The sequence below is a fragment of the Panthera uncia genome, unplaced genomic scaffold (genome assembly GCF_023721935.1).
Source record: "Panthera uncia isolate 11264 unplaced genomic scaffold, Puncia_PCG_1.0 HiC_scaffold_393, whole genome shotgun sequence".
Taxonomy (NCBI): domain Eukaryota; kingdom Metazoa; phylum Chordata; class Mammalia; order Carnivora; family Felidae; genus Panthera; species Panthera uncia.
The window spans coordinates 1-23,693 of record NW_026059532.1 but is presented as its reverse complement, the minus strand read 5'-3'; the positions used below and the strand labels follow the sequence as shown (position 1 = coordinate 23,693).

At 43.3% G+C, this 23,693-nt stretch overlaps 1 protein-coding gene and 1 long non-coding RNA gene across 2 annotated transcripts; one reads left to right on the top strand and one right to left on the bottom strand.

Moving 5' to 3' along the window:
* Positions 1-189: 189 nt before the first annotated feature.
* Positions 190-13,508, top strand: LOC125918037 (transmembrane 4 L6 family member 20-like). Its single transcript, XM_049624101.1, has 4 exons — positions 190-372; positions 6,277-6,342; positions 9,547-9,698; positions 11,888-13,508. Exons 1-4 carry the CDS (start codon positions 190-192, stop codon positions 12,174-12,176), a joined length of 690 nt encoding a protein of 229 aa, XP_049480058.1. The 3' UTR covers positions 12,177-13,508.
* Positions 13,509-18,762: 5,254 nt separating this feature from the next.
* LOC125918039 (uncharacterized) lies at positions 18,763-23,675 on the bottom strand. Its single transcript, XR_007456357.1, has 2 exons — positions 21,424-23,675; positions 18,763-18,958 (listed from the first exon to the last, which is right to left on the bottom strand). It is a non-coding gene; the product is annotated as an uncharacterized LOC125918039 (long non-coding RNA).
* Between the last annotated feature and the right edge of the window lie 18 nt (positions 23,676-23,693).

Sequence of the window (23,693 nt, the reverse complement as noted above, 5' to 3'; positions counted from 1 at the left end):
ACCCCAATTTACTTCCTTAATAGTTCTCATAATAACGTCCTGCCCTGCTGGACTCTGAACTACTTCCCGCAATTATTTTTCTTAAGTTCTAAACTTTAACTAGAAGGCTCAGGATAAAAGGCAAGGCAGCGCCACCCAAACAGCCACTTTGACAGGGTTTCTCGTTGAACCGGGGACTGACCACTGACCATGACCTGCTGTGAAGGATGGACATCCTGTAATGGATTCACCTTGCTGGTTCTACTTCTACTGGGAATAACCCTCAACGCAATCCCTCTAATTGTCAACTTAGTTGATGAAGGCCAGTTTCTTCAAAACCCCATCTCTTGCTTTGAGTGGTGGTTCCCAGGAATTATAGGAGCAGGGCTGATGGTGAGTAACGTTTACTTGGCCTGATTTCGGGAAAGGCCTGTCTATTTTACCCAGCTTCTAAAGACTTTTAGCTTGCTGGTGGGCCACGTCTTGGCTGGGGATGCTGTCAGGAGGAGTGGAATGGTATTAATTTATACTGGCATTAAGTGAAGACCGACAATTTAAGTAAACTGGAGTACAGGCCAGGGGGCTCGGGCAAAAAAATTAATAATTTGATAAACGTTGGTTGGGTTCGTACGGATCATATTTCTTCACATGTAACGCTGTTCTTTATTGTGTTCAGGATGTTTTGAATCCATTCCTTCAGCTTTCCTTTGCCAATGCTAGTCTCTAAGTATTCACAGGAATATGGGGTGGGAAATGCTACCCATAAAGGGACTCTGGTTAAAGCCAGAGAAATGAGCTTTTGTTTGGATGTGTGTGTGTGTGTCTGTGTGTGTGTGAATGATGATGATCATGTTACTGCTTCTGGTCTTATCCCAGACTTATATGAGAACACTCGTGGGTCATTAGATATTAAGCTTTAGATAAAAAATCCTCCTTTGGCTGGCACGCTGGATTTGAGACTACTCTGGCACCAGAAAGCCATTTTAGGAAGCATTCCGCCCAAAGTTGATGGTTTCTTTTCCTTTAACATCGTGAGCAATCTGTTCACCTTGTTCTAGGTAGAAAAAGTTGCTCAAAGGGCTATTTCTTCCAACCACCATGGGACTTCTCTTCCAGGCTGAGAGAAAGTGATCAATAGCGCTCATCCGCGATGCAACTGCCAATCCTTGTGTCTGCTTTCTGCCCTTCTAGAAGTTTCTCTCCACTTGAATGTCATGAGCTTCCTTGCATCTGCTTAGACCAGCAGCCAGGAGCAGCTAGCTGGTCAAGTGTTGTTTGTTTGTTTGTTTTAAGCTTATTTATTTACTTTGAGAGAGAGTGTGTGAGAGAACATGTGCCAAGGGCAGAGAGAGACAGAGAGACAGAGAGACAGGGAGAGACAGGGAATCCCAAGCAGATTCCTTGCTGTCAGCGCAGAGCCCGACGTGGGGCTCGAACTCACAAACCATGAGATCATGACCTGAGCTGAAGTCGGACACTTAACCAACCACACAGGCGCCCACAGCAGGCCAAGTTTAATCAATGATGGCAATGTCCATGAAAACCCTAAAAGTTCCTAATCCATTAGGGTAACTCATGTAATTTTAAATATAAATTGGTTCTACTATAAACCCCACCCCCATTGAAAAGAATTTCTTGCTAGCATTAATGGAGCCTCAGGTGGTGATAGTGCACAGCTATGTTCTATGTATGCTTATTTTGGTGGGGGGAGAGGGAGAGGAAGAAGAGAGGGGATGAAGACAGAGTGAAAGACGCACAGAGAGTACCGTTAAGCACCAGCTACTGGGGGTCATGCTTTACACTAGTTCATTTCATCTCTCTGATGATCTGGCCAAGTAGATATTATTACTTGTATTTTGACAGATCAGCACACAGAAGGTTAGGAATGTTAACAAGGTCACATAGTAGGGGTGAAACTCAATCCCAGATGTAGCTGATTCCAAAGGTTTGTTTTCCACCAGTATTAGCACCATCATTCTCAACGACTGTCTCCAACTGACAAAGGGGAAAGATGAAATCCAGAACGTAATTCACACATTTAAGTGGCCAGGAAACTGAAGGATACAGAGGTGACAAAATCTGTGAAACAGTTCCAGAGGATCTGGACTTTCTGGTTCTACGATTGCACTTTATCATCCTCAATAAACATTAATGAGGTACCAGAATCACACAAGGTTATCTCTGTTGCGCAGCATTGTAGAAGGTCATCAAAGCAGCAAACAGCTCCTTGAAAATTTCAACATGTCTCTTACAGACTGAGCTTCAAACTCTAGGCTAGGCTCACAAGCAAACTGGTGGATGATAGAAAGGCTCAGAATGCAGGTACATTTTCCTGATCCTTGGCTATATATAGGACCTGGAAGAATATCTTTTTCAAAGGGAATCGTTCAAAATGTGGATCTCTTACTACACTTCTAAATACAAAGAAACGTTAATAAGGAAGAATTCACTGCTTGTGATAGCACTTTTGTCCTAGTTCTTGAAATCTTTCTAAAATTGCTAAGGTATTTTAAACTTTTTTCAAAAATGGGACTTTGCAGGAAGTAGCTAATAATAAAAACTGGGGAATTCATTATTGATTATTTCATAAAATACACACTCATTTTATGGTTTTATGATTTACTCAAAAGAGAGGCGAACTTTTTCATCTTTTGAAACCATAACCAAGAGTAAAGATGTTGCGTAATTATTTCCAACCATTATCTCCTAAGTGGAAAAATCAATACGTGTTATTTTTTTCAGGTACTAAAAAAAAAAAGACTTGAAGTCCATCCTCTAAAAATAGAAAGGCCATTTTATTTTATATGAGTTAGTTGGAAGTCTCATCTTAATTATGCTTACTCATTGAGTGTACTTATTACATAATGGTAATATATTAAATATCATTAATTAACACAGAACAAGTCTTAACAGAGAACAAGTTGTTGAATGCTAAACACATTAGAAATATTACATATAACAAGAGTTCTCAAAATATAATTTTTGTATTTATGCTGAACTATGGCTTTGTGTGTTATTCTCACATTCAAGTACATAGAAAAATCCCCAAAGTTTGCATTTTATCAGAGTTTCAATGATCTAAAAGCTCTCTTGTACTTCATTTACCAAATCATATACTACCTTACTTCTAAAACTGGATAAAAGTATGTGTTTCTGTAAGAAAAAAAATGAACAATACTATTTCTTTCTAAAAACAAAATCTATTGTGGTGCCTGGGTAGCTCAGTCGGTTAAGTGTCTGACTTCAACTCAGGTCATGATCTTGCGGTTCGTGAGTTCAAGCCCCGCATCAGGCTCTGTGCTGACAGCTCGGAGCCTGGAGCTGCTTCAGTTTCTGTGTCTTCCTTTCTCTCTGCCCCTCCCCTCCTCATGCTCGGTCTCTGTCAAAAATAAACATCTTAAAAAATTAACAAAAAATCTATCGAGATTTTTAATTTCACACAAACTCATGCTTAGGAATTGAAGAGAAAGAGTATTCTCATAACTACTAATGATCACAGGAGATTATCTGGAAGACTTATAATTCAGTCACCTATGTACACATATACTTTTACATTTTACTGTCCATGGGCACCTGGCTGGCTCAGCTGGTGGAGCGTGCAACTCTTGATCTCAGGGTTGTGGGTTCAAGCCTGACATGGGATGTAGACTTTACTTAAACAAAAATCAAATCAAATCACATTTTACTGTCCATTTCATAAAGAGCCCCTCCAACTCCCAAAACTCTGACTGGGCAAAATGGTTGAGCTACAGTGAGTTATTAAGTTACCCATAATCACGTAACAAAGATGTGTTAAGATGTCATGAAGCTGGGGGGCCTGGGTGGCTCAGTCGGTTGAGCCCCTGGCTCGATTTTGGCTCAGGTCATGATCCCAGGGTTGTGAGATGGAGTTTTGCATCGGGCTCTGCTGACAGTGAAGAGCCTGCTTGGGATTTTCTCTCTCCCTCTCTCTCTCTCTCTGTCCCTCCCCGTCTCATGCTCTCTTGTGCTCTCCCTCTCAAAAAAAAAAAAAAAAAAAAAAAAAGATGTCATGAAGTCAACTGGGTGAGAATTCACATATTGTCAGTCATTGTTATGTTATAAAACACCTTTGCAAGGGAAAAGAATTACGAAAGAAGATGTTCAGCAGCTCTGAAATAAATTAATACTCAAGAAAGTTAGTTTAATTTACATCGATAGGGAAAATGGAATGATTTATCCGTTTAAGTTGTAACTTAATGTTGTTCCAACTTTAACATATTCATTACATTTCTAAATCAGGGGCTGGGAATTTTGTTCTATAAGGAGCCAGACAGTATTTTAAGCTTTGTGAGCCAGACAGTCTCTCACAATTACTCAACTGTACCATTGATGTGTGAAAGCAGCCGCACAAAATATGTCAGTGAATGGGCATGGCTGTATTCTGATAAAACTTTATTTATAAAAAAAGATGGGGGGGGCACAGTGCCGGTTGTGTCCTAAATGATTTGTCCTGAAGTTCAGAAGACAGTATAGCTTATGAATACAACAGAAGAAGCTTAGTCTATCAATGCTGACACCTATTTGGGAGCTGAAGTTTCTTTTCCCTTTGGGGGTTCTCAGCTATGCCCCTGAGTGGCTTGGCTGTCATACCTACATGCCTCCTGAATTACAAGGGTGTTGGTGTTCAAGGCAATAGGCAAGCAAAGCTTGATAACAATACAGCATTCCCCACAAGTGACGTGGAGTCAGCACCTGGTCAGGGTGGGGTGAAGTTCGTCAGGAAGGCTGCCTTGTAAGGTGTAAGTAAATCTTAAACCTGTTCTTAAAGGACAAAGGTGGATGGGGGCTTAAAAAGAAGCATCAGGGAAGGAACAGTTAGAAGAGGAGGGTGGGAGGAGCCAAGGGGGTGTGTGGGAGGAAGGATGAAGTGGGACGGGGGCGGGGGAAGGAGGTGAATGGACAGCGTCTCTGTAGGAAGAGAGGAGAATTGTCAGGATTGGCCAGGGTGGAATCGTGGTGGAGTCTGGGCTCTGGGGGCATCTGGGTGGCTCAGTTGGTTAAGTGTCCGACTCTTGATTTCAGCATTGATAGCGCAAAGCCTGCTTGAGATTCTCTCTCTCTCTCTCTCTCTCTCTCTGTCTCTCTCTCTGCCCACCCCTCCCTCTCTCTGCCTCTCTCAGAATAAGAGAATAAATAAAGAGTCTGGGCTCTGGAACCCAAATGTCCAGCTTTGGCTCCCAACTCGTCCACTCTCTTAGGCAAGTCACTCGAACTTTCTGTGTCTCAGTTTTTTCACGGGTAGAATGGGAATAATAATAGTTCCTACCTCAGAGGATTGTTATGAGGCTGGCATGAACTAAAACATGTTCAGCACCTACAATGGTACATGGCCCCTTGTTAGAACTCAATGAAACATTAGAAAGCAAGAGTGGAAGGAAAAAAGAGAACTACTTTCAGGGCAGCTATGCTGAGAAGGCAGAAAAACCTCATGGCTAACATTTCTTAAGCAGAAGGAAGTAATTCACATGTCGCTCTTCAATGATACAACACTTTTTCCGGGAAGAATTTCTAGTCAGAGCCGCTGACTAGGTAGTCCTAAAAATTGAAGCCTCATCCCGAAAATGCGGCATCATTTCTTACAGCTTTCCTCAGCATTGCGTATCTCCCTCGACACAGAATGCATTATAGACAGGATTCCTGAACATCAGTGTAAAGTGAGATCATTACCCATCATGGACACACGAGCAGAAAGGAGAATGTGGAACCAAAAAGAATGCTCGGATCATAAGCTTGGTAACTAGCTAGACAGTGGTGACCTCGGGGGGTATGAGGAAACTTAGGAAATGGGAGAGGGTGGTGACAGAATTCTTACTTCCCAACTGCCAGCCCCACAATTTCCTTTCTGGGCGCTTCCCAGATTAACTCATGCGATTTTTGGGAAATCGGATAAGTGGTTGTAGATTATAGTAACTTAAAACAAGAAGAAGAAAAAAAAAAAAGAGAAGAAAAGGGAATTTTGGATGGTGCAAACAATTCTTCCAGGAGCGTTCCTTCCAAAATAATGGATAAATAACTCATTCTATTCCATTTAAAATCCGAGTCTCTCTAAAGATGAGAGTAGAGCCAGAATGTAGATGGGAGGGTTTGAAGCCGTTATCCTGAACTCCCTCATCTTTGTGGTTGAAACGGGGACCCCGATATCAGGAGATGTTGCCAAATTTCCCCGTTGGTTCTCTCGAGACTTGATTTCCCACAACTTGGCGGGAGTGGGGGTTACTGCTTTTTCATCTGATGAGAAGACACGATGCTCATCCTGTCTGCTGATGTGATTTCCAGGTCATTCCGGCAACAACAATGTCCTTGGCAGCAAGAAAGAGAGCGTGTTGCAACAACAGAATTGGAGTGAGTACAGACCCGTCGGGGCCAAAGCGCATGAGCAGTTGCTGATGCAGCAGCAAAGCTTCCCAAACCGTCAGTGGCAGGACCACAGGCTTAGCGAAGTGCCATTTGCAACGATTACACGATAATATGGAAAGTGTGAAGTTTTTCTTTTTCAGTTTCTTTTTTTTCTCTCCCCACAAAAATTTACCTTTGAGGTCCAGTCTTCAGACCTTTCCTCAATCTTCAGTTGTCACTAAAGGTTTTCAAAGAAAGGGGATTTGTAAGTCATACCCAGAGCCCCAGTCGATTTCATAATTCTCAAATATTTGTTATTTTTTGTGGCGCGTATAAAATACTTTGGGAAAGTGTATCCTCAGTTCTGTGAAAGACTGGCTTGCTACGATCGGGAGAATTGTCCTTATCCAGTATAAAGAAGATAACGGGATATTTTCTCAAACGTGTAGTATGTACCTATTATATACAAAATTGTAGGTAAGTTAAAAGTAAAGGAAGTTAATACTTATTAACTTTCTGTTACTACGCTCAGAACACTTCCAACTCGATATTCTTATTTAATGCTCTCAAAGGCACTAAGTGGGAAGTATTATGATCTCTGTTTCACTGACCGAGAAATTGATCCTCAGAGAAAGGAAATAATTTGCCAGCGTAGCCAGTAGGTGAATTTGCATCCAAATCCATCAGACTCCAAACTTCACAATCTTTACACTATTTATGCCGTGACCATTGCTATTAAGTAACACCGAGGGCTTCCAATAATCTCTAAGGAAGGGGGATCAATTAATAAACAAGCAGTCGCAGTAAATATTCCTGGCTGAGCTGGCTCCCAGAGATTCAGTATTTTTCAAAAATACCCTAGGTGATTCTAATTGTGATCCCAGGGGTGAGAACCAGTTTTTTAAAGCATACATATCTATATCTGTATTACATATTTATATCCATAACAGAAAATTTATATTTTTAAAATTTACCTTTTGACATTTGATATTTATCTAGGCTTATAATTACTTTCTAATTGTTTATAGTCCATCTTTGTTCCTGATACACTATAGGTATTCAGTATATATTAGTTTTCAGTTTCCCCCCTCTGGTACTTTTTAAATCATAATTTGCAGTTTGACTTTGTATTACCTCTCTATTGTACTTACATTCTTAAGAAAGACACTTGAGATATTTCTAAATCCCTGAACGCCAAAATGTCAGAACACTTATCTAGATTTTTCTCTCCAATCATATTTCCATTAGGAATCTTTTGTTCCCCGACATATCCTTTAATGGCAAATTAGTCATCTTTTCAACGATCATTTTTCTTTGTCCTTGGAGGGCAGTGAGTTCAGAATAACCAAGACGCCTTTCACGCTGGTGTTGGGCTTAACACACCAGGCTTTGCTCCCCCACACCGTGCTTGAAAATCACTGGAAGTCATGCTTCAGCAACATTACAGATTATTACGTGCCAACGAGCTGCAGGAACTCTGGAGTGCCAAGGCGGTGGTGGAGGAGGGGCGTGTTGAATAATACTGCTCATGTTCTATCAATGATAGTGAGGCTGCCTACTTAATTAAAATTTCCAGCTTATATTGACTAGATGCAATAGAGTGTTCCTAAGCACTTTTCTCACTTGGTGGCAGCTATGGGAAGCCTGCGTTTAAGTCAGACCAGGCATCTTCCAAGTCTAGAAAAGACCAAAGCGTCATAAAAGTGAGAAAGGCTGGATCTTGGGGTGGGAGACGGGGTCACCAAGGCTTGGCTTCTGTATTAACTGTTCCTACTATCTCCCCCGACTCAACTGTTCCTTGCTCCTTCCCTTTGTCGCTTCTTGATTTTGTTTCCAAATGCTTTGGTTTTGCTGAGTCATTTAAATGAACCCCGACTCGGGCAAATTCAGATCCCCAGAGTCACTTTTCTAAAGCCAGGCCCCTTTGTAGCGATGAGAAGTCAGAAATAATAAATGACCTAAAACATCAACAGCGCACTTCTTGATGACCAAGTGAAGCATCTTGCACAGGCCACAGTAGTACAGAAGAATCCGGATTGGAATTAGACTCCAAATCCATCATTCTTCGCTTTCGGCTGGAAGGATTTTGGTGTCGTGATTAAAACCCGAGCACTAGCATTTCCGTGAGATCCTGACAAGTTCACCAACCTCCCTGAATTATACTTTTCTCATCCATGAAGTGGGAATAATTGTATCTATCTCTTGGGGGGTTATTAAAAGGGCTAAATGATATATGTAAAGCCCAACATCCCACAACATACACTATGTAGGTAACTGCTTATTCTGCTTACGCATTAGGTCTCCTAAACCCTCTAGGAGTGGCAATATTATCACATCAAAGGAAAAGGACATGTACCCCTTCCCTTCATTTCTGTAGACTTTAAGTCGTGATTATCATTGACTAACAACATCACTGAAACAATATGGAGCTTCTTTTTGGAAAAGGTAGACCTATACAAACTTTCGCTTGGGCCGTAACATTTCCTATGGGCAAATTTCACACTTTTTTCTCCTTTCTCTGGCTCTCGTTCATGAAATGAAAGATGCTTAAAGGCTTGTAATCTTTGTCTCAAACACAGTATGGTTCTCCAAGGGGGGGGCAGTTCTGCCCCCGCCAAGGTGACCTTCGGCAATGTCCAGGACACTTTGGTTGTCAACAATTTGGGGCGGGGTTGGTGGGGGGGGGGGGGGGGGGGGGGGGGGGGGGGGAGAGGAATGGTACTAGCACCTAAACCCTGTTCGAACACCACACTGTTGACTGATCCCTGCACAATGCAGGGCCACTCACAGCATCAGGACCAAATCTGGATGAAAGATTTGGGAGTCAGGAGACCAGACACCAAAATGTGTGTGCTTAAGATGTAGTCAAGGTTCTGTGAAGTAGAAAGTACACAGAACGGGGAGAAGGTACCAGATTTCAGTGGTCCCTTGAAACGGAAAAGCCTCCGGTATACAAAAGCGCAGAGTTCCCAGAGACAGTGGCAAGCCCCACAACCTTTTCGTGAGTCTAATCAAATGGCAGGGACGTCACCCTCTTTGTTCTTTTATAATTCAGACCTAAGCAAACCGAGATCTTAAGACCTGGGGCTGCGGGGTGGCCGGGGAACAGCAGCAGTTGAACCGAAGCCTGCACGTGATGCTGAGACTTGAAACAGACCAGGAGCAAACGTGTAAGAACATATGCCGGTCGGCGCCTCCTTTGTTTTTCAGATGCTTCTGTCATCACTTCTGAATGTGATCACAGTCATTGGTGCTGTGTACTGCATGTTAGTATCTCTCCGGGCTCTCTCGGAAGGCCCTCTCATTTGTAACTCTCAAGTGAACAGCACTTCCAGTTGTGAATTTTCATTCAACAACTTAAGGTGAGTCACCTGATCTTCACGGATTCTCTTACATGCTGCAGCTAGTTACACGAGAAGAGTGTGGTGTTGACATGGGGCCCACGTTGTTCTTTGATGGCGTGGCTGGGACACACACTCTTAGGGATTTAGCACATTTTCCCCGATTGGCACAATCTCACAGAAACGGAGGAACCACTACGTTCAGAATGCTTTGGGGGTGATCCTGTCTAAAAGGAGTAGTTGCCTCAGATGGCTCATCCTGGTCTTTTAAAAATCCGTGGCTGCCTAGGTGTATGTGTATCAAGAATTCCGAGAAATATACGCCAGAAATTTAGCTTTGATCTTTGGAGAATGGTAACGGAAGATGCCCTGGGGAAGTGAAGGGAGCATTGACTTTCTACACTTCTGAACTAACTAAATGTCTAAGTCCTAAGCGTATGTTACCTTTATAATTTAAAAAGTTGACTAAAAACACAACACATAAAATCTAGAACCTTCCTTATAAGCCCTAAAAGAAACAAAGCAGTCAAAAGATTCATGCACTTACTATAAATATACCGTAGGCACGGGAATGAATCCACTTTAACGCCTACAGCCACAACACTGAAGTTACTTGTAAATGGCTCATTTCAGTCTTGTAAGATGGTTCTGTGCCTGAATCTAAGCACTGAATTTGTAAAACTGGAAGAACAGAACAACCTAATCCATCAGTTACCTATAGGTTCCTCAGTTTGGAAAATAATCAGAATTCGCTTTTGGAATTATGTGAAAAAAAATTTCCCCCTCATTTCCTCTTATCTTGCTACATTAAAAAATAAAGATCTCTCGGGGGCACCTGCGTGGCTTAGTTGGTTGAGCCTCCAACTTCGGCTCAGGTCATGATCTCACAGTTCATGAGTTCCAAGCCCCACATCAGGCTCCGTGCTGACAGCTCAGAGCCTGGAGCCTGCTTCAGATTTTGTGTCTCCCTCTCTCTTTGCCCCTCCCCTGCTTGCCCTCTGTCTCTCTCTCCAAAATAAACATTAACAATTTTTTTAAATAAAAAATAAAAATCTCTCAAAATTTGCAGACTGCAGTTGCCGTGAATCAAAATTCAAAAACATTCCGTTTCCTAATAGATCCGAAGTTTAAAATCAGAGATTGTAGGCACAGGTGCTGTGCACATTTAGTCCTTCGGAGAGGACAAGTCAGCATACACCAGGCTAAGCTCTGCAGATAAGAGTCACTCTAGTTGGGGACACAGACAGTTACAGAGAGTAAACAGTTACAAGAGCGATCCTACACTTGCTGGCAAACCGCAGAAAGCACACGCCTATTCTATGCGCTGAAAATACTGTCATCTTCCCCGGATAAATGTCAGCTTTGGGATCCAGAAATGCAAACTGTCTAAGAACACTTAGCCTTACTCCATAGTAAACTGAGGAAACATCATCTTAGGACGGTTCGTGGTAGGGCTAGAAGCTCTCATTTTCCAGACCTGGTTACAGTGGGCACGGATGGATGGTAATCAGACATACTGAACATGCCTTTTGTCAGCAGAAGTTGCACATCTCGCTTAAGAGCAGATACATCATTGCAGTTTTGCACGAAGGATTGAGCTCCACGAAAGAGGTGCCTCCTTGATTTGCATGTCTTTAGCAAGTAGAATGCCTGTATAATTAGGTTGAACCACAGGAGATGAATATTCAACCATTTCTGACATAGCAAATTTCATATGGTTCAACCTAAGAGCAGGCGCTATAGAATGATGGGCTATATAATCAACGAAAGTTTTGTAGCTATCACAGTACATGGACTCATGACCAGAAACCTCAAACTTAGCTATAGTTTTTGGGCACAGTATTTCAAAGTAGTTGTGTGTGTGTGTGTGTGTGTGTGTGTGTTTTAATGTTTATTTATTATTGAGAGAGAGAGACAGACAGAGCATTAGCATGGGAGGGGCAGAGAGAGAGGGAGACACAGAATCGGAAGCAGGCTCCAGGCTCTGAGCTGTCAGCACAGAGCCCGACGCGGGGCTTGAACTCACAAACCATGAGATCACGACCTCAGCCAAAGTCGACGGTTAACCGACCGAGCCACCCAGGTGCCCCTCGAGGTACTTGTGTTTTATTATACTCGTCCTTTTCTGTGAGTGTAAGAAACAGCACGATGCTGCATTCTTTCTTCATGGTGATATTCCTGAATATCTTCTCTCGTTTCTTGCGTTTCAGCAACATCCATCCAGAATCCTTCGATCTACAGTGGTTCTTCAGAGAGTCCTGCGTGGCTCCTGCTGAGGTCACTGATCCCACCCTCAGTGGCACCAGGGCCAGTGATGGTGGACGCTATAGCTTGAACTTCAGTTCTAAAGAAAACAGACACAGGATGATCCATTTTTCAGTGTTCTTGGGCCTGCTGCTCGTGGGGATTCTCGAGCTCATGTGTGGGCTCAGTCAGATGGCCATCGGTCTTCTCGGCTGTCTGTGTGGAGTCACTAATCGGAGAAGCAGGATTGTGTAGTTTTGTGGCAATCAGGTGGGAATCTTAGCAGTTTGAATCATCTGGGGATTGCGTTTGAAAGACACTCTTTCAGAAGTTCAATAGCGGAATGCGTCTAGGAAGCTACAGCAACCTTTTTAGGCCAAAAGTCACCTTTGAGGTGGTTAAAAAAGAAAAAAAAAATCAGCCTTTCACGTATCAAGCAAGAGCAATCATCAGTGGTTGACTTGGAGGAAAGGCGGAGAGAAGTTTTCAGTTTGTTTTGTAGCTTTCGGTACTTCTGTACTATTTGAATTTTTAAGGACTATATTCTTGTGTGTGGAGGGAGAAGGGAAAGAGGGGGAAGGAAAGGGGGTGGGGAGGGAGGGAGGACAGGAAGGAACAGTTGTCCTGGAAGTGAAAATATAGAACTTGTTTTACTATATTTCTTTATACTTGAAATAAAAAAAAGAATAAACAGACAACCTGAATGTTTTTAGACCTAATTTCTAGCTCACAATATGGGGAAGAGGACACACTAGGACAAACCCCAAAGGTGGGGCATTGAAAAGACAATAGCCCCGTTTTCAACAAGAAAATATACGGGAGAATAAAAGGCGTGATGGGCAGAGGGTGCTACTCTAGATTAAGAGGCCTGATTCAATGAAATGCATCTTGCGGACTCTATCAGGGATAACTGGGGAGACGTGTACAAGGATTGGTTTGGGGGGCGATGCCTGGAGGGCTCAGTCGGTGAGTGTGCGACTCTTGATCTGGGACTTGTGAGTTCGAGACCCACGTTGGGCATAGAGATTACTTAAAAAAATAAATAGGGGGCACCTGGGTGGTGCAGTCGGTTAAGCCTCCTACTCTTGATTTCAGCTCAGGTCATGATCACACGGTTCTTGAGAGTGAGCCCCATGCCAGGCTCTGCGTGGACAGGCTGCTTAGGATTCTCTCTCTCTTGACCCCTCCCCTCCCCTACTCATGCTGTCTCTCAAAATAAACATTAATAGACACGTAGATGGATGGATAAAGAAATAAATAAGAACTGGTTTCAGTGATGTTCTTAAACAATTATTGCTAATATTTTTAGGTGTGACAATGGTTTAACGGTTGTACAGAAAATGTTCTTGTTTTTGAAAAAATGTAGATTTACATGAGTGTTCTTATTTTTATTATTTTTTAAAATGTTTATTCATTTTTGAGAGAGAGAGAGAGCACGAGCAGGGGAGGGGCAGAGAGAGAGAGGGAGACACAGAATCTGAAGCAGGCTTCGGGCTCTGAGCTGTCAGTACAGAATCCAATATCGGGCTTGAACCCATAAACCGCAAGATCACGACCTGAGCCAAAGTTGGATGCGTAACTGACTGAGCCACCCAGGTATCCCCGTGAATGTTATTTTTTTAAAAAATGTATATGTACATGTTTGGGGGGAACTGTCATGTTTTTTTGTTTTTTTGTTTTTTTTTTAATTTTTTTAACGTTTATTTATTTTTGAGACAGAGAGAGACAGAGCATGAACGGGGGAGGGGCAGAGAGAGAGGGAGACACAGAATCGGAAGCAGGCTCCAGGCTCTGAGCCATCAGCCCAGAGCCCGAAGCGGGGCTCGAACTCACGGACCGTGAGATCGTGACCTGAGCTGAAGTCGGACGCTTAACCGACTGAGCCACCCAGGCGCCCCGAAATGTCATGTTTTTAAAATACTTCAGCCAAAAAATGAAGCAATGGAAAAATGTTAATTGTTATATTTAGGTGACAGGTGTATCGCAATCCATTACATTCTTCTCTTTTCCCGTTTGTATTCTTTCACGCTTGAAAATAAATGCCTAGAAAAAAACCAGTCTTTCGAAAGCTGCTTTCTATATATGCCAGTCTTTAAGAGACACGATAACAAAACCATGCACGTACCATATTAAAATGTTGTAAGACAGATAAAACTAAAAATCCCATTTTCTGAATGTGATCATTCCTGCATTTGATTTCAATTATGTATGTTTACTGGGCTTCAGGTTCTAGAAATAATTTTCAATACCTATATTATAGCCGTCCCCATCCCCAACTGGTAACATCAAGAACACACAGGCATTTCTTTCTGGTTCTGTCTGCTGCATAAAGACCCTCTCCCCACGCCCCCACATATGCTTATTTATCCTTAAGGTCTGGCTTTAGTATCTCCTACTCCAGAAAGCCTTCCCAGGGCACAGGATTCCAACCAAGGTAGCACTTATCAAACCACGGTCATCATACTTGTCACAACAGAACGTAAATGTTGTGTGTGTGTTCCCGCCGGAAAATGTAAGAGACAGGAACTGTGTCGTTCTCAACCACTTAGCTCTTTCTCGCTTAGCTCTTTCTTAGCTCTCACTTAGCTCTCGTTAGCTCTTTCTCGCTTCGGAGCCTTAGCAGGGCCGGTCCTCTGCCCAGCCCCCGGCCCCCACTCATATATTCTCCGGCTGCACCCTCTTCATTCTTAAGATTGCAGCACAACCAAAAACAAACAAACAAACAAACAAATAAATAAAAAATATCACTGTACTTGAAAAAAAAAAAAAAGATTTCTGCACAACCATCAACTTGTTCTCAGGGGCCTTCCCTCACCACCTAATGAAGATTTCCCTTGACTCTCCCTTTTAGCATTCCGTCACCGATACTACTCATCACGATGGCAACAGCACTTTTATTTGTGGCTTTTTACGTTTCACTCCCCGCCCCCCCCCCGCCCCCCGCCCCCCAACACCATATGCTCCATGGGACCCGAGATATGTCTCTTTTATTCACTCCTGGTATCCTCAGTAGCAAGTACAGTGCCTGATGCAAGGTGGGGCCGTTGTAAATATTTTGTTGAGTGAACGAGTGGATCTCACCTTTCGTACTCAGCTTTTGGGGAGAGTCAATGCTGACTGAATGAGCGTCAACCTGCTAATTGCCATAAAATTAGGACACAAGTAAAACGAACGTGACCGCTCACCGGACCGGACAGTACAAGGGTCAGCGGTGGTGCGCAGAATCTTCTCATCACCCCGGAGATGGGTGGGATGACCCCAGTTCTCCACAGGGACACGAAGACAGAGACTTAAGCCTCTCGTTTGAGAGCAAAAGAAAGAATGGTTGGCAGTACTCGTGGCTATTTGAGTCTTGTGGGAACGACTCCCTTGGATTACATGCCTACAGCAAAGACCACCTGAGGTTAAGCATCTTTTGGGGACCATGGCATCTCTGTTCTGGTACCTACACTTACACATGCATGTATGTAACACACACACGTAGTCACTCGCAAAGCTCACCCATTCTTTTTCACTTTATCCCATGTTCAATCTTGTTTCGGAGTCTTTAAACTTTTTTTTGGCTGTATCCACAGCAAAACACTCTCCTCTCCCTTATCCTTCAGCATATATCCCAAGTTCCTCTTCAATAAAATTTTATTTTTTACTTATTTTTAATATATTTTGAGAGAGAGAGAGAGAGAGAGAGAGAGAGAGCAAATAGGGGAGGGGCAGAGAGTGGGAGACAGAATCCCAAGCAGGTTCTGTGCTGCCACGGCAGAGCCAGGTGTGGGCCTCGAACTCCCAAACCGTGAGATCATGACCTGAGAGGAAATCAAGAGTCAGATGCTTAGCCAACCGAGCCACCCAGGCACCCCTCCAGAAGATCATTTTATAATCCTCTAATTGTTTAAAGAGGCTTACCCCCTCCTTCTCCACGGGACGGTCAACTCCTTACAGACGGTCAGAGCCTGCGGCCTTCCTGCTGTACCCGCTTACCGCAGGGGTCAGGGCGTGCACACGCGAGTGTCTACTTCGTGACACAGTAACACGTTGTAAGTAAATAGCAGTTATGGTGAATTAAACCTTTTTTGAGTTTGAGGCCCAGGAAAGACAGTGCAATTTCAGTATCACTGTAATTGAGACGCTACAAAACATTCATTCAAGAAAGGAAGGAGAGCTCTCTGGCAAATACATTTTCATAAAATTACCCCTCAAAGTGTAAATAACCCGCTACTGCATCGACAAGGATTCCCAGAAGTAGGAAAAAAAACCCCAACCACCACCTACCACCCACCTCCGAACAGTGCTCTGAAGGCAGTGGAACATGCTCACTGTACTAGAGCGTGGGGCTGACCTCTGTACGCCTGGCCTGACTACACTCCTGCCACTTTCCCTGCACCAGGAATCCTTTCCTCATTCTCTGCTTGTTGAAATCACTGCGTGTATATGCATGCATTTCGAGGCTCAGCTCAAACACCTAAGAAGTGTTTCTTGACCCTCCTGACCAGGAATGGATTTGTTCCTCTCAACTCCAAATCCACCTTCTAACAGTGGTGAGCAACCTCCAGGCGAGGGAGGCTGGCATAATGGAGCTTGGCTTTGGACTGATTCAAGCGCTTCTGGTTTTTAGATCTGTGACAAGGCGAAAGCTGGATGGGAAGTTGATTTCCCGTCTTCCCTTTCCCTGGCGGGGGGGGGGGGGAAGGTTGTCTTTTGAGGTCCCAGCTTCATGCAGGGATCCTGTGCCCAAGACACGGAACTGTTATCTCCTGCCCCCTGCACAGCCACTAAAGGAGAAAGTTCTAGGTCTCCAGGATTTGGTAAAAATCAACAGGGGAAAAAAACCCAGCTTTTGTGCTGATCTCCTGGAATGCCTCCTTGTATTTCATTTTTGGCCCAAGCAGAATCCTTTTCATGCCTGTCCAGCAAAAGAAGTACTAATTTTATCCATCGTTTTTTATCATTTTTGTGGTTTCAACTGGATCACTCAGAAATTACCTTGTGACTGACACACACACACACACACACACACACAGCTAGAATTAATATAATCACATCATTAAGCTATTATAAAAGTCAGAAGATTTTCATAGGTTAAAAAAAAATTTGTCATCAAACTCATGATAAATTCTAGGAAGAGAAGAATGCTTCCTCCAAGTACCTTTTTGTTTTGTTTTTTGTTTTAAATGTTTATTTGTTGGGGTGCCTGGGTGGCTCAGTCGGTTAAGCGTCCGACTTCAGCTCAGGTCACGATCTCGCGGTCCGTGAGTTCGAGCCCCGCGTCGGGCTCTAGGCTGACGGCTCAGAGCCTGGAGCCTGCTTCCGATTCTGTGTCTCCCTCTCTCTCTGCCCCTCCCCTGTTCATGCTCTGTCTCTCTCTGTCCCAAAAATAAATAAAATCGTTAAAAAAAAATTTTTTTAAAAAAAATAAATGTTTATTTGTTTTTGAGTGAGAGAGAGAGAGAGAGACAGAGACAGAGACAGACAGAGACACAGAGAATCCCAAGCAGGCTCCACACTGTCAGCGCAGAGCCCGATGTGGAGCTCAAACTCACGAACTGCAAGATGATGACCAGAGCTGAAATCAAGAGTTGGATACTTAGATGACTGAGCCATCCAGGCGCCCTCCCAAGTCAGGTGCCCTCCCGCCAGGTATTTTATTTTGGAAGGACGGGGGAGAAACAAGAACACAAACATTAAATACATCTATCTAAGGAATTTCCTTCAACTGCCTTTCCTGAAATTGATGGCCTGGGTAGAAAGATATTGAAGACATGTGGAGAGCCCCACGTCTAATTAAAATCCTATCTGTTTCTGAATGCAAAACAGGGATGAAAAACTGGGAGAGCTAAAGGGTCCCAGGATTTAGTTTCACTGGTGCATTTAAATCCCCTGAGATCGTGCATCTTGGCTAAAAACTACAACAGAAAAAGCAGACACAACTCAAGTTGTTTTCATCCGAACCACTTTACAGATCCTTCGACTTACGTAACCACCTGTAATGCGACCAGCGCCTCCCGCTGCCGGGACGGAGACCCGAAAGGAAGCACGGGAGGTCCTTGCTACCTGCAAAGTCATTACTTGCATTTCCTGCTCCTGAGGCGGGAAGACTTGCGTTCATTAACGGTAATATGATAGAAGACATCGCTCACGGCACAGCATGATGAAATAAAACTTTTTGACAGACAACCGTTGCTTTCGTTGACAGTTTATTAAATACACTACATTTGTACCTTATTCTGTGGTTTTTTAAATCATTCACACGGGGCTTAGTAAAAACATACTTTATAGAAAACCATCTGCAAAATTAAAATAAAAATAAGAATGCACATTTTACACATGTATTAGATAAACTGCTGGAAATGTCAGGAATTATTTTAACGAAGGTGACTGTAAAACACGAGGCGCCTTGACTTCATTAAACCTGACACCAGACCATGACTATGGAAGCGCGGACGCTGAAGTGTGGATGCAAAAATGTCTATTGACGGAACTGTTTCACTTAATCGCGTTTGAGAAACAGGACAAAATAAAGGACTAGTCTTCTTTTACAGATACTTCTCTAACTCCACTCACTATGCACTCTCTTTCCCATTCAGAGAATTAATTGTGCGGACTGATGAGGCAAAAATCATTTCCCTTAAAGAAAAACAAACTGGAGCCTATTTACAAAACATGCAAAGGGAGAATGTGAAGTGTGCGCGTGTTACTGCAGAACTGCGCGACAGTGACCACAGCGGAGGGAGACAATGGGCCTTTACTTCCCCGAGTTATCAGCCCTTCCCCCCTCCTTTCTGGAAGAAATACACGGGCAGGGCACGGACTATAAAACGGCATACAATGCAAACACAGAAACAGAGAAGTTTGCAAGTTCTTTATGTTTCCAGCTGTTGAGACAGAATTTTCCAGAGCCGAGGTTACCTCTAGCGGCGAAACCAGAGCCAGCTGTTAAGCAGCCAGAACGCCACAGTAATCGAATACATGACCATTTCTCTCTTCGCGCGCTCTTTGTTCTCCTCTTCTAGAAGCTGTAGACGTCTATTTAGTTTGATTATCTAAGTGAAAAACAAACGACAACAAACCAAATAGAAGCTTTAGTGCAAGGAGCAATCAGAGTCTCAGGAAGTAGCAGGACTTGTCAAAAGAATTCTGATAAACACTTGGAGCAAAATGAACCCTATAGAGAAAAAATGTCACCCAAGACAGCTTCAATTCCGAGATAATCTTCTCCCTTTCCCTTCTCCAAATTTCTGAGTCAGAAAAGAGTGTACTTTCCGTCCTTCCTCGATTAAGTGTGAGGTGAGGAAACCGTGGCACGCTGACAGCTAATTCCGACAGGGGGGACCAAGCACACACCGAGGCAGGTGCAGCACAGCAGGATGAGCTCCTGTCTCTGCTCCTTCTACAAGCTTCTGTCACTCGGCCTCAGTTGCTCATCTTTAGCCTGCGTTAACTGCCTTCCCTGTCCGCTGAGCTCCTGATGGGATCTCGTAACAGCCTATTGTGGCGGGCCCTGTGCTCTGTCACCCGGACCCTTCAAGGGCTGAAAGGCTAGGAATTCTCTCGTTGACAGCACTGCCCTCGGCTGCTGATCCCTACCACGGACAGCCCTGGGCTGAACGACTGCCCTGCCTAAGCACATGCTCCCTTCCTGGGGCAGCTGCGTGCGTCCAGTAACTGGTTCACAATGGGGTTCAAGGCCCAGGCCGCCCGCTCCACTCGGCCTCAGGCCCCTCGTGAGGCTGGCCATGTGCAGACACCGCAGCCCAACACTCCCCTCGTGCCCCATCCTGCTTCCTCTCCTTCCCCTGCAGGTGGTAACTGCGGGAGCACTCCCGGGGCAGGCTTTCGTGCCAACCTGCAACCCACAATCTGCTTTCTGTATAAAAACACAATGAGCTCTGTAGAGCACTATGAATGCTCTATGGGATTACTATCATTATGTTAGAGAAGGTGAAGGAAGAGATTTTCACAGAATGTGGAATCCTTAGCATTTTGAGGACCGAGAACTCCAACCTGGGGGGGGGGGGGGGGGGGGGGGGGGGGGGAATGGGAGTCTACGGACAGTGGTGCAGAGATAACCATTTTCACAACCTGGAAAGGTACGTCACTTTTTAATCAGTGCTGAGGAGCCATTTTTCTCTTAGGGCCAGTAAAAAAAAGATAAATATAGTGCTTAGAGTTAATCACCTTTTCCCAACCACTCGCAACGAGAGGGGCTTATTTGGTGCCACGGGATGCTATGTTCTTACACTAAACGATCCATCTTATCGTCAATGAAAAAAACGGGGCATTGATCTTGAGTCGTTACGATATTTTTATCTGGGCAGCAGCAACACCAAGGCCGCTTTTTAACATGGAGAGTGGATTACATTTTCTCTCTTGAAGCCAGGCGGCCCATGGGTTCCCCATCCCAGGATGAATGGAGTACAGGCTGGTGGGTTTCCAAATTGGCAACGGACCGAGGGAGCTTCCCCTGCCGCCGGGGTCACAGACGTGAACTCTGTAGAATCTTCTCGAGATGCGGTGCTTGCGCCTGGTCTCGGAAGCTGGGTTTCCCACCTGGCTTTCTACTACTTGTCACAGGACGTGTGTGACCTGTTTACAATGACTCGATCTTTGTCTGCTACTAGTTCAGCCTCTAAGCTAAGGATCGAATGGATGTTGTTACAACCCCGAAGCTCCTGCTGTACTCTCAGAAAGCAAGGTTGTTGGTCTGACTGTGAATTCTACGACAAATGCCAGAGAAACTCCCTTTCTTCAGCAGGCGAGGTATAAATAAATATACGTGAGACCTTCTGACACAGCATCCATTTAGTAAATAAACGAGACTCACGAGAAAAAAAGCAGTATTTGTTTCATATTATCGTTATGTTGAATCTTTAAAACGATATTGACTGATTCTAATGCCAAGATATTTAGTTTCTTGATCTTAGAAATACTTTCTTTCATTCACGTCTCCTCTACGCCTGTTCGGCACAGACACAATTACAACGCTGCCTGCGCCTTCTCCACGTGTGTGTGTCTGTGTGATTCCAGAGGCCGTGGGGCCGCATATTAAAAATGTGCATATGCAACTGCACTGCCAAGGCAGGACTTATGACAGAACACGAGAAACACGTTCATAGACGCGCTGCGCAAACCGGAAGCAGTGACTTCCAAAGCGGAAGTCTCCAACATCGTACCACCGGTCCCCAAAGTGACTTCCACATCTCAAAAAGTCAAACGAGCAGTCTAGTGGCTATGCTCGTTGGCTAAAATGCCGAGAGTCTTTGTTAGTGGCCAGAATTGTACCCATCCATTTTGGTAACACCGTTTCACGCTGATTAAAATGTGTAAATGGTGGCTTAACATACCTTTAATCAAAATGGAAAAGTCAATTATGGCTTATTAAAAACAGCTGGACAAATAAAATAATTCGTGGGTTCCACAGGAGAGAAAATGGTAACATGTTAAAAAGTATCGGTAACATACTGTATGAATATAATTTAGGATTCTCTCTTGTCTATACATGAAATACCTGCCGTCTCAACGAAGCCGCATCTACAACAGTCATGTCGTCCGAAGTTCCTTCAATTGTTGCATCTATATGTGACATGCCATGCCTAGCAGATGAGACATAAAAATGCAATTTAATATTACAACAGAACTAAGAGTACCCGGGTAAGTCACATCATGTGCTGGGCAATGCTCAAAGAACTGTTCAGAAGACTGATATTTAACAACAGGAATTACTAAAATATTTTACCATCGGAATTGGTACTAACAAAGGAAAACAGAGGAAGAAGCAAAAAGTAGTTTGAGCAATGATTTAGGAGCTGCCACTCTGAAACAGAACAACGCATAATTCTTCCACAAACTTCTGTCCGTATGTAGCTCCACAGGAGTCTCTGTCGAGACTCACTGGCCGGGAACACTAACTTTAGCTAAAAAAAATAACATAGATTTTTTTAAAATTTCTCCTCCTCTTCTCATCGCCTCTTACCATTTCTACTCTCTACTTATTTCTAATTACCTGTTCTCTACTGTGTCTCCCACAGAAACAATGATAAAATCACCTGAGGACATCTTGTCACTGCATTCAGATCCAGAATTGGCTCAAAGATTAATCATTAAGCGGCTGTGTATAAAATAATACTGGAAAGCCACGAAGAACCACCCCAGGGAAAGCACATTAAAAAATACTTCTTTTTCGAATACAGTTACTTCTAAACAAGCACTGACTTTTAAATGCCTGGCAATAAACCTCTGAGAAACAAATATACACAAATGCTATGCTTCCCCTTTGCCTGGATTTCCACTTCTTAAGCTTATTTTAATTAACAGCTTAATTGAGATATAATTTACATACCATACAATTCACCTCACATGTTTATATCCTCACTATTTTAATCCTGTACGGTTATTTCCCTAAAATGGCATAGTAACTTCCCCAAATGAGCAGAATCTAAATCAACTGAATTAAAAAGTCACTCCTTTGTCATCCAGAGAGAGTTGGCACATGGATTACATTATTCTAATCTTTCAAGCAAGTCCCCGTTACAAAAAGCACATAACCACACAAAGGGGTATGAAGAAAATTATAGTTTTCATCCAGGCACGTTCAAGACAAGTCTATTCAGAAAATCCTGTTTCATATGCTGTTGAAAATAATCCAAAAATAACTTAATAAAGTATGTGGAACAGGATTTATTTTATAATCATTCACTGTGTTCCCAGCCAGGGTCATCATTCTGAACACAGATGATAACCATACGTGTTGCAGTTTCAATGGCTGATGGTGCGTCTCGACTCTAGAACAATGTCTACATGTTCCTTTTATCACTAAATGAACTTGCTTTCGCATTTCACCACTCCTTTCTTCATTGCAAGAGGAAATATCCTCGAATACTGAGACTAACTGCATCTGAGAAGTAAGCTTCTATGTGAGTAGAACAATGAGTTTATAAATATCTGAGATAATTATTCTTTTGAAGATTAAGACTGAATTATTACATGACTGGAAAAAAAAAACACGGGTTGAAGATTCCTTTTCTCTACACTTTATGTCAAAATAAAACTTTTCGGGTGGGTGGCTCGGTTAAGTATCTGACTTCAGCTCAGGTCATAATCTCACAGTTGGTGGGTTTGAGCCTCGTGTCCGGCTCTGTGCTAACAGCTCACAGCCTGGAGCCTGCTTCAGAGTCTGTGTCTCCCTCTCTCTGCTCCTCCCCTGCTTGTACTCTTGTCTCTCTCTCTCTAAAATAAAAATAAACATTAAAGAAAATAAAACTTCTATTTCCCTGAGATTGCCTATGAGATATAAACTGGGGGGACAAGAGGGGCGCCTGCGTGGCTCAATTGGTTAGGCGTCCGACCTTGGCTCAGGTCATGATCTCACGGTTCACAAGTTCGAGCCCCATGTCGGGCTCTGCGCTGACAGCTGAGAGTCTGCAGACTGCTTTGGATTCTGTGTCTCCCTCTCTCTGCCCTTCCCCTGCGCTCGCGGGCCCTCTCTCTCTCTCTCAAAAATACATAAACATTAAAAAAAAATTTAAACTGGGGGGGAAAAAAGAAGCAATGGCTTCAAAGGTAAAGGAACCCCAGACTGAACACAGAGAATGAAATATAAGTGATGGGAATTACTCACTTTAAATCCTGAATTAAATAAGGTGTTAAACACCTGTGAAGGAAATCTTCATTTGCAAAGGAATCTAAGGATATGGCAAAAGGCCTTACGTATATAATTCAACTTACAATAGAAAAAAAAAAAAACATTAAAAGAGCTATATATATCAGATATAAAAAGCT

Coding starts and splice junctions, on each gene's coding strand:
- LOC125918037 (XM_049624101.1), top strand. CDS start 190: ATGACCTGCTGTGAAGGATGGACATCCTGTAATGGATTCACCTTGCTG. Junction 373..6,276: donor TTATAGGAGCAGGGCTGATG/GTGAGTAACGTT, acceptor TGTGATTTCCAG/GTCATTCCGGCAACAACAAT. Junction 9,699..11,887: donor TTTTCATTCAACAACTTAAG/GTGAGTCACCTG, acceptor CTTGCGTTTCAG/CAACATCCATCCAGAATCCT.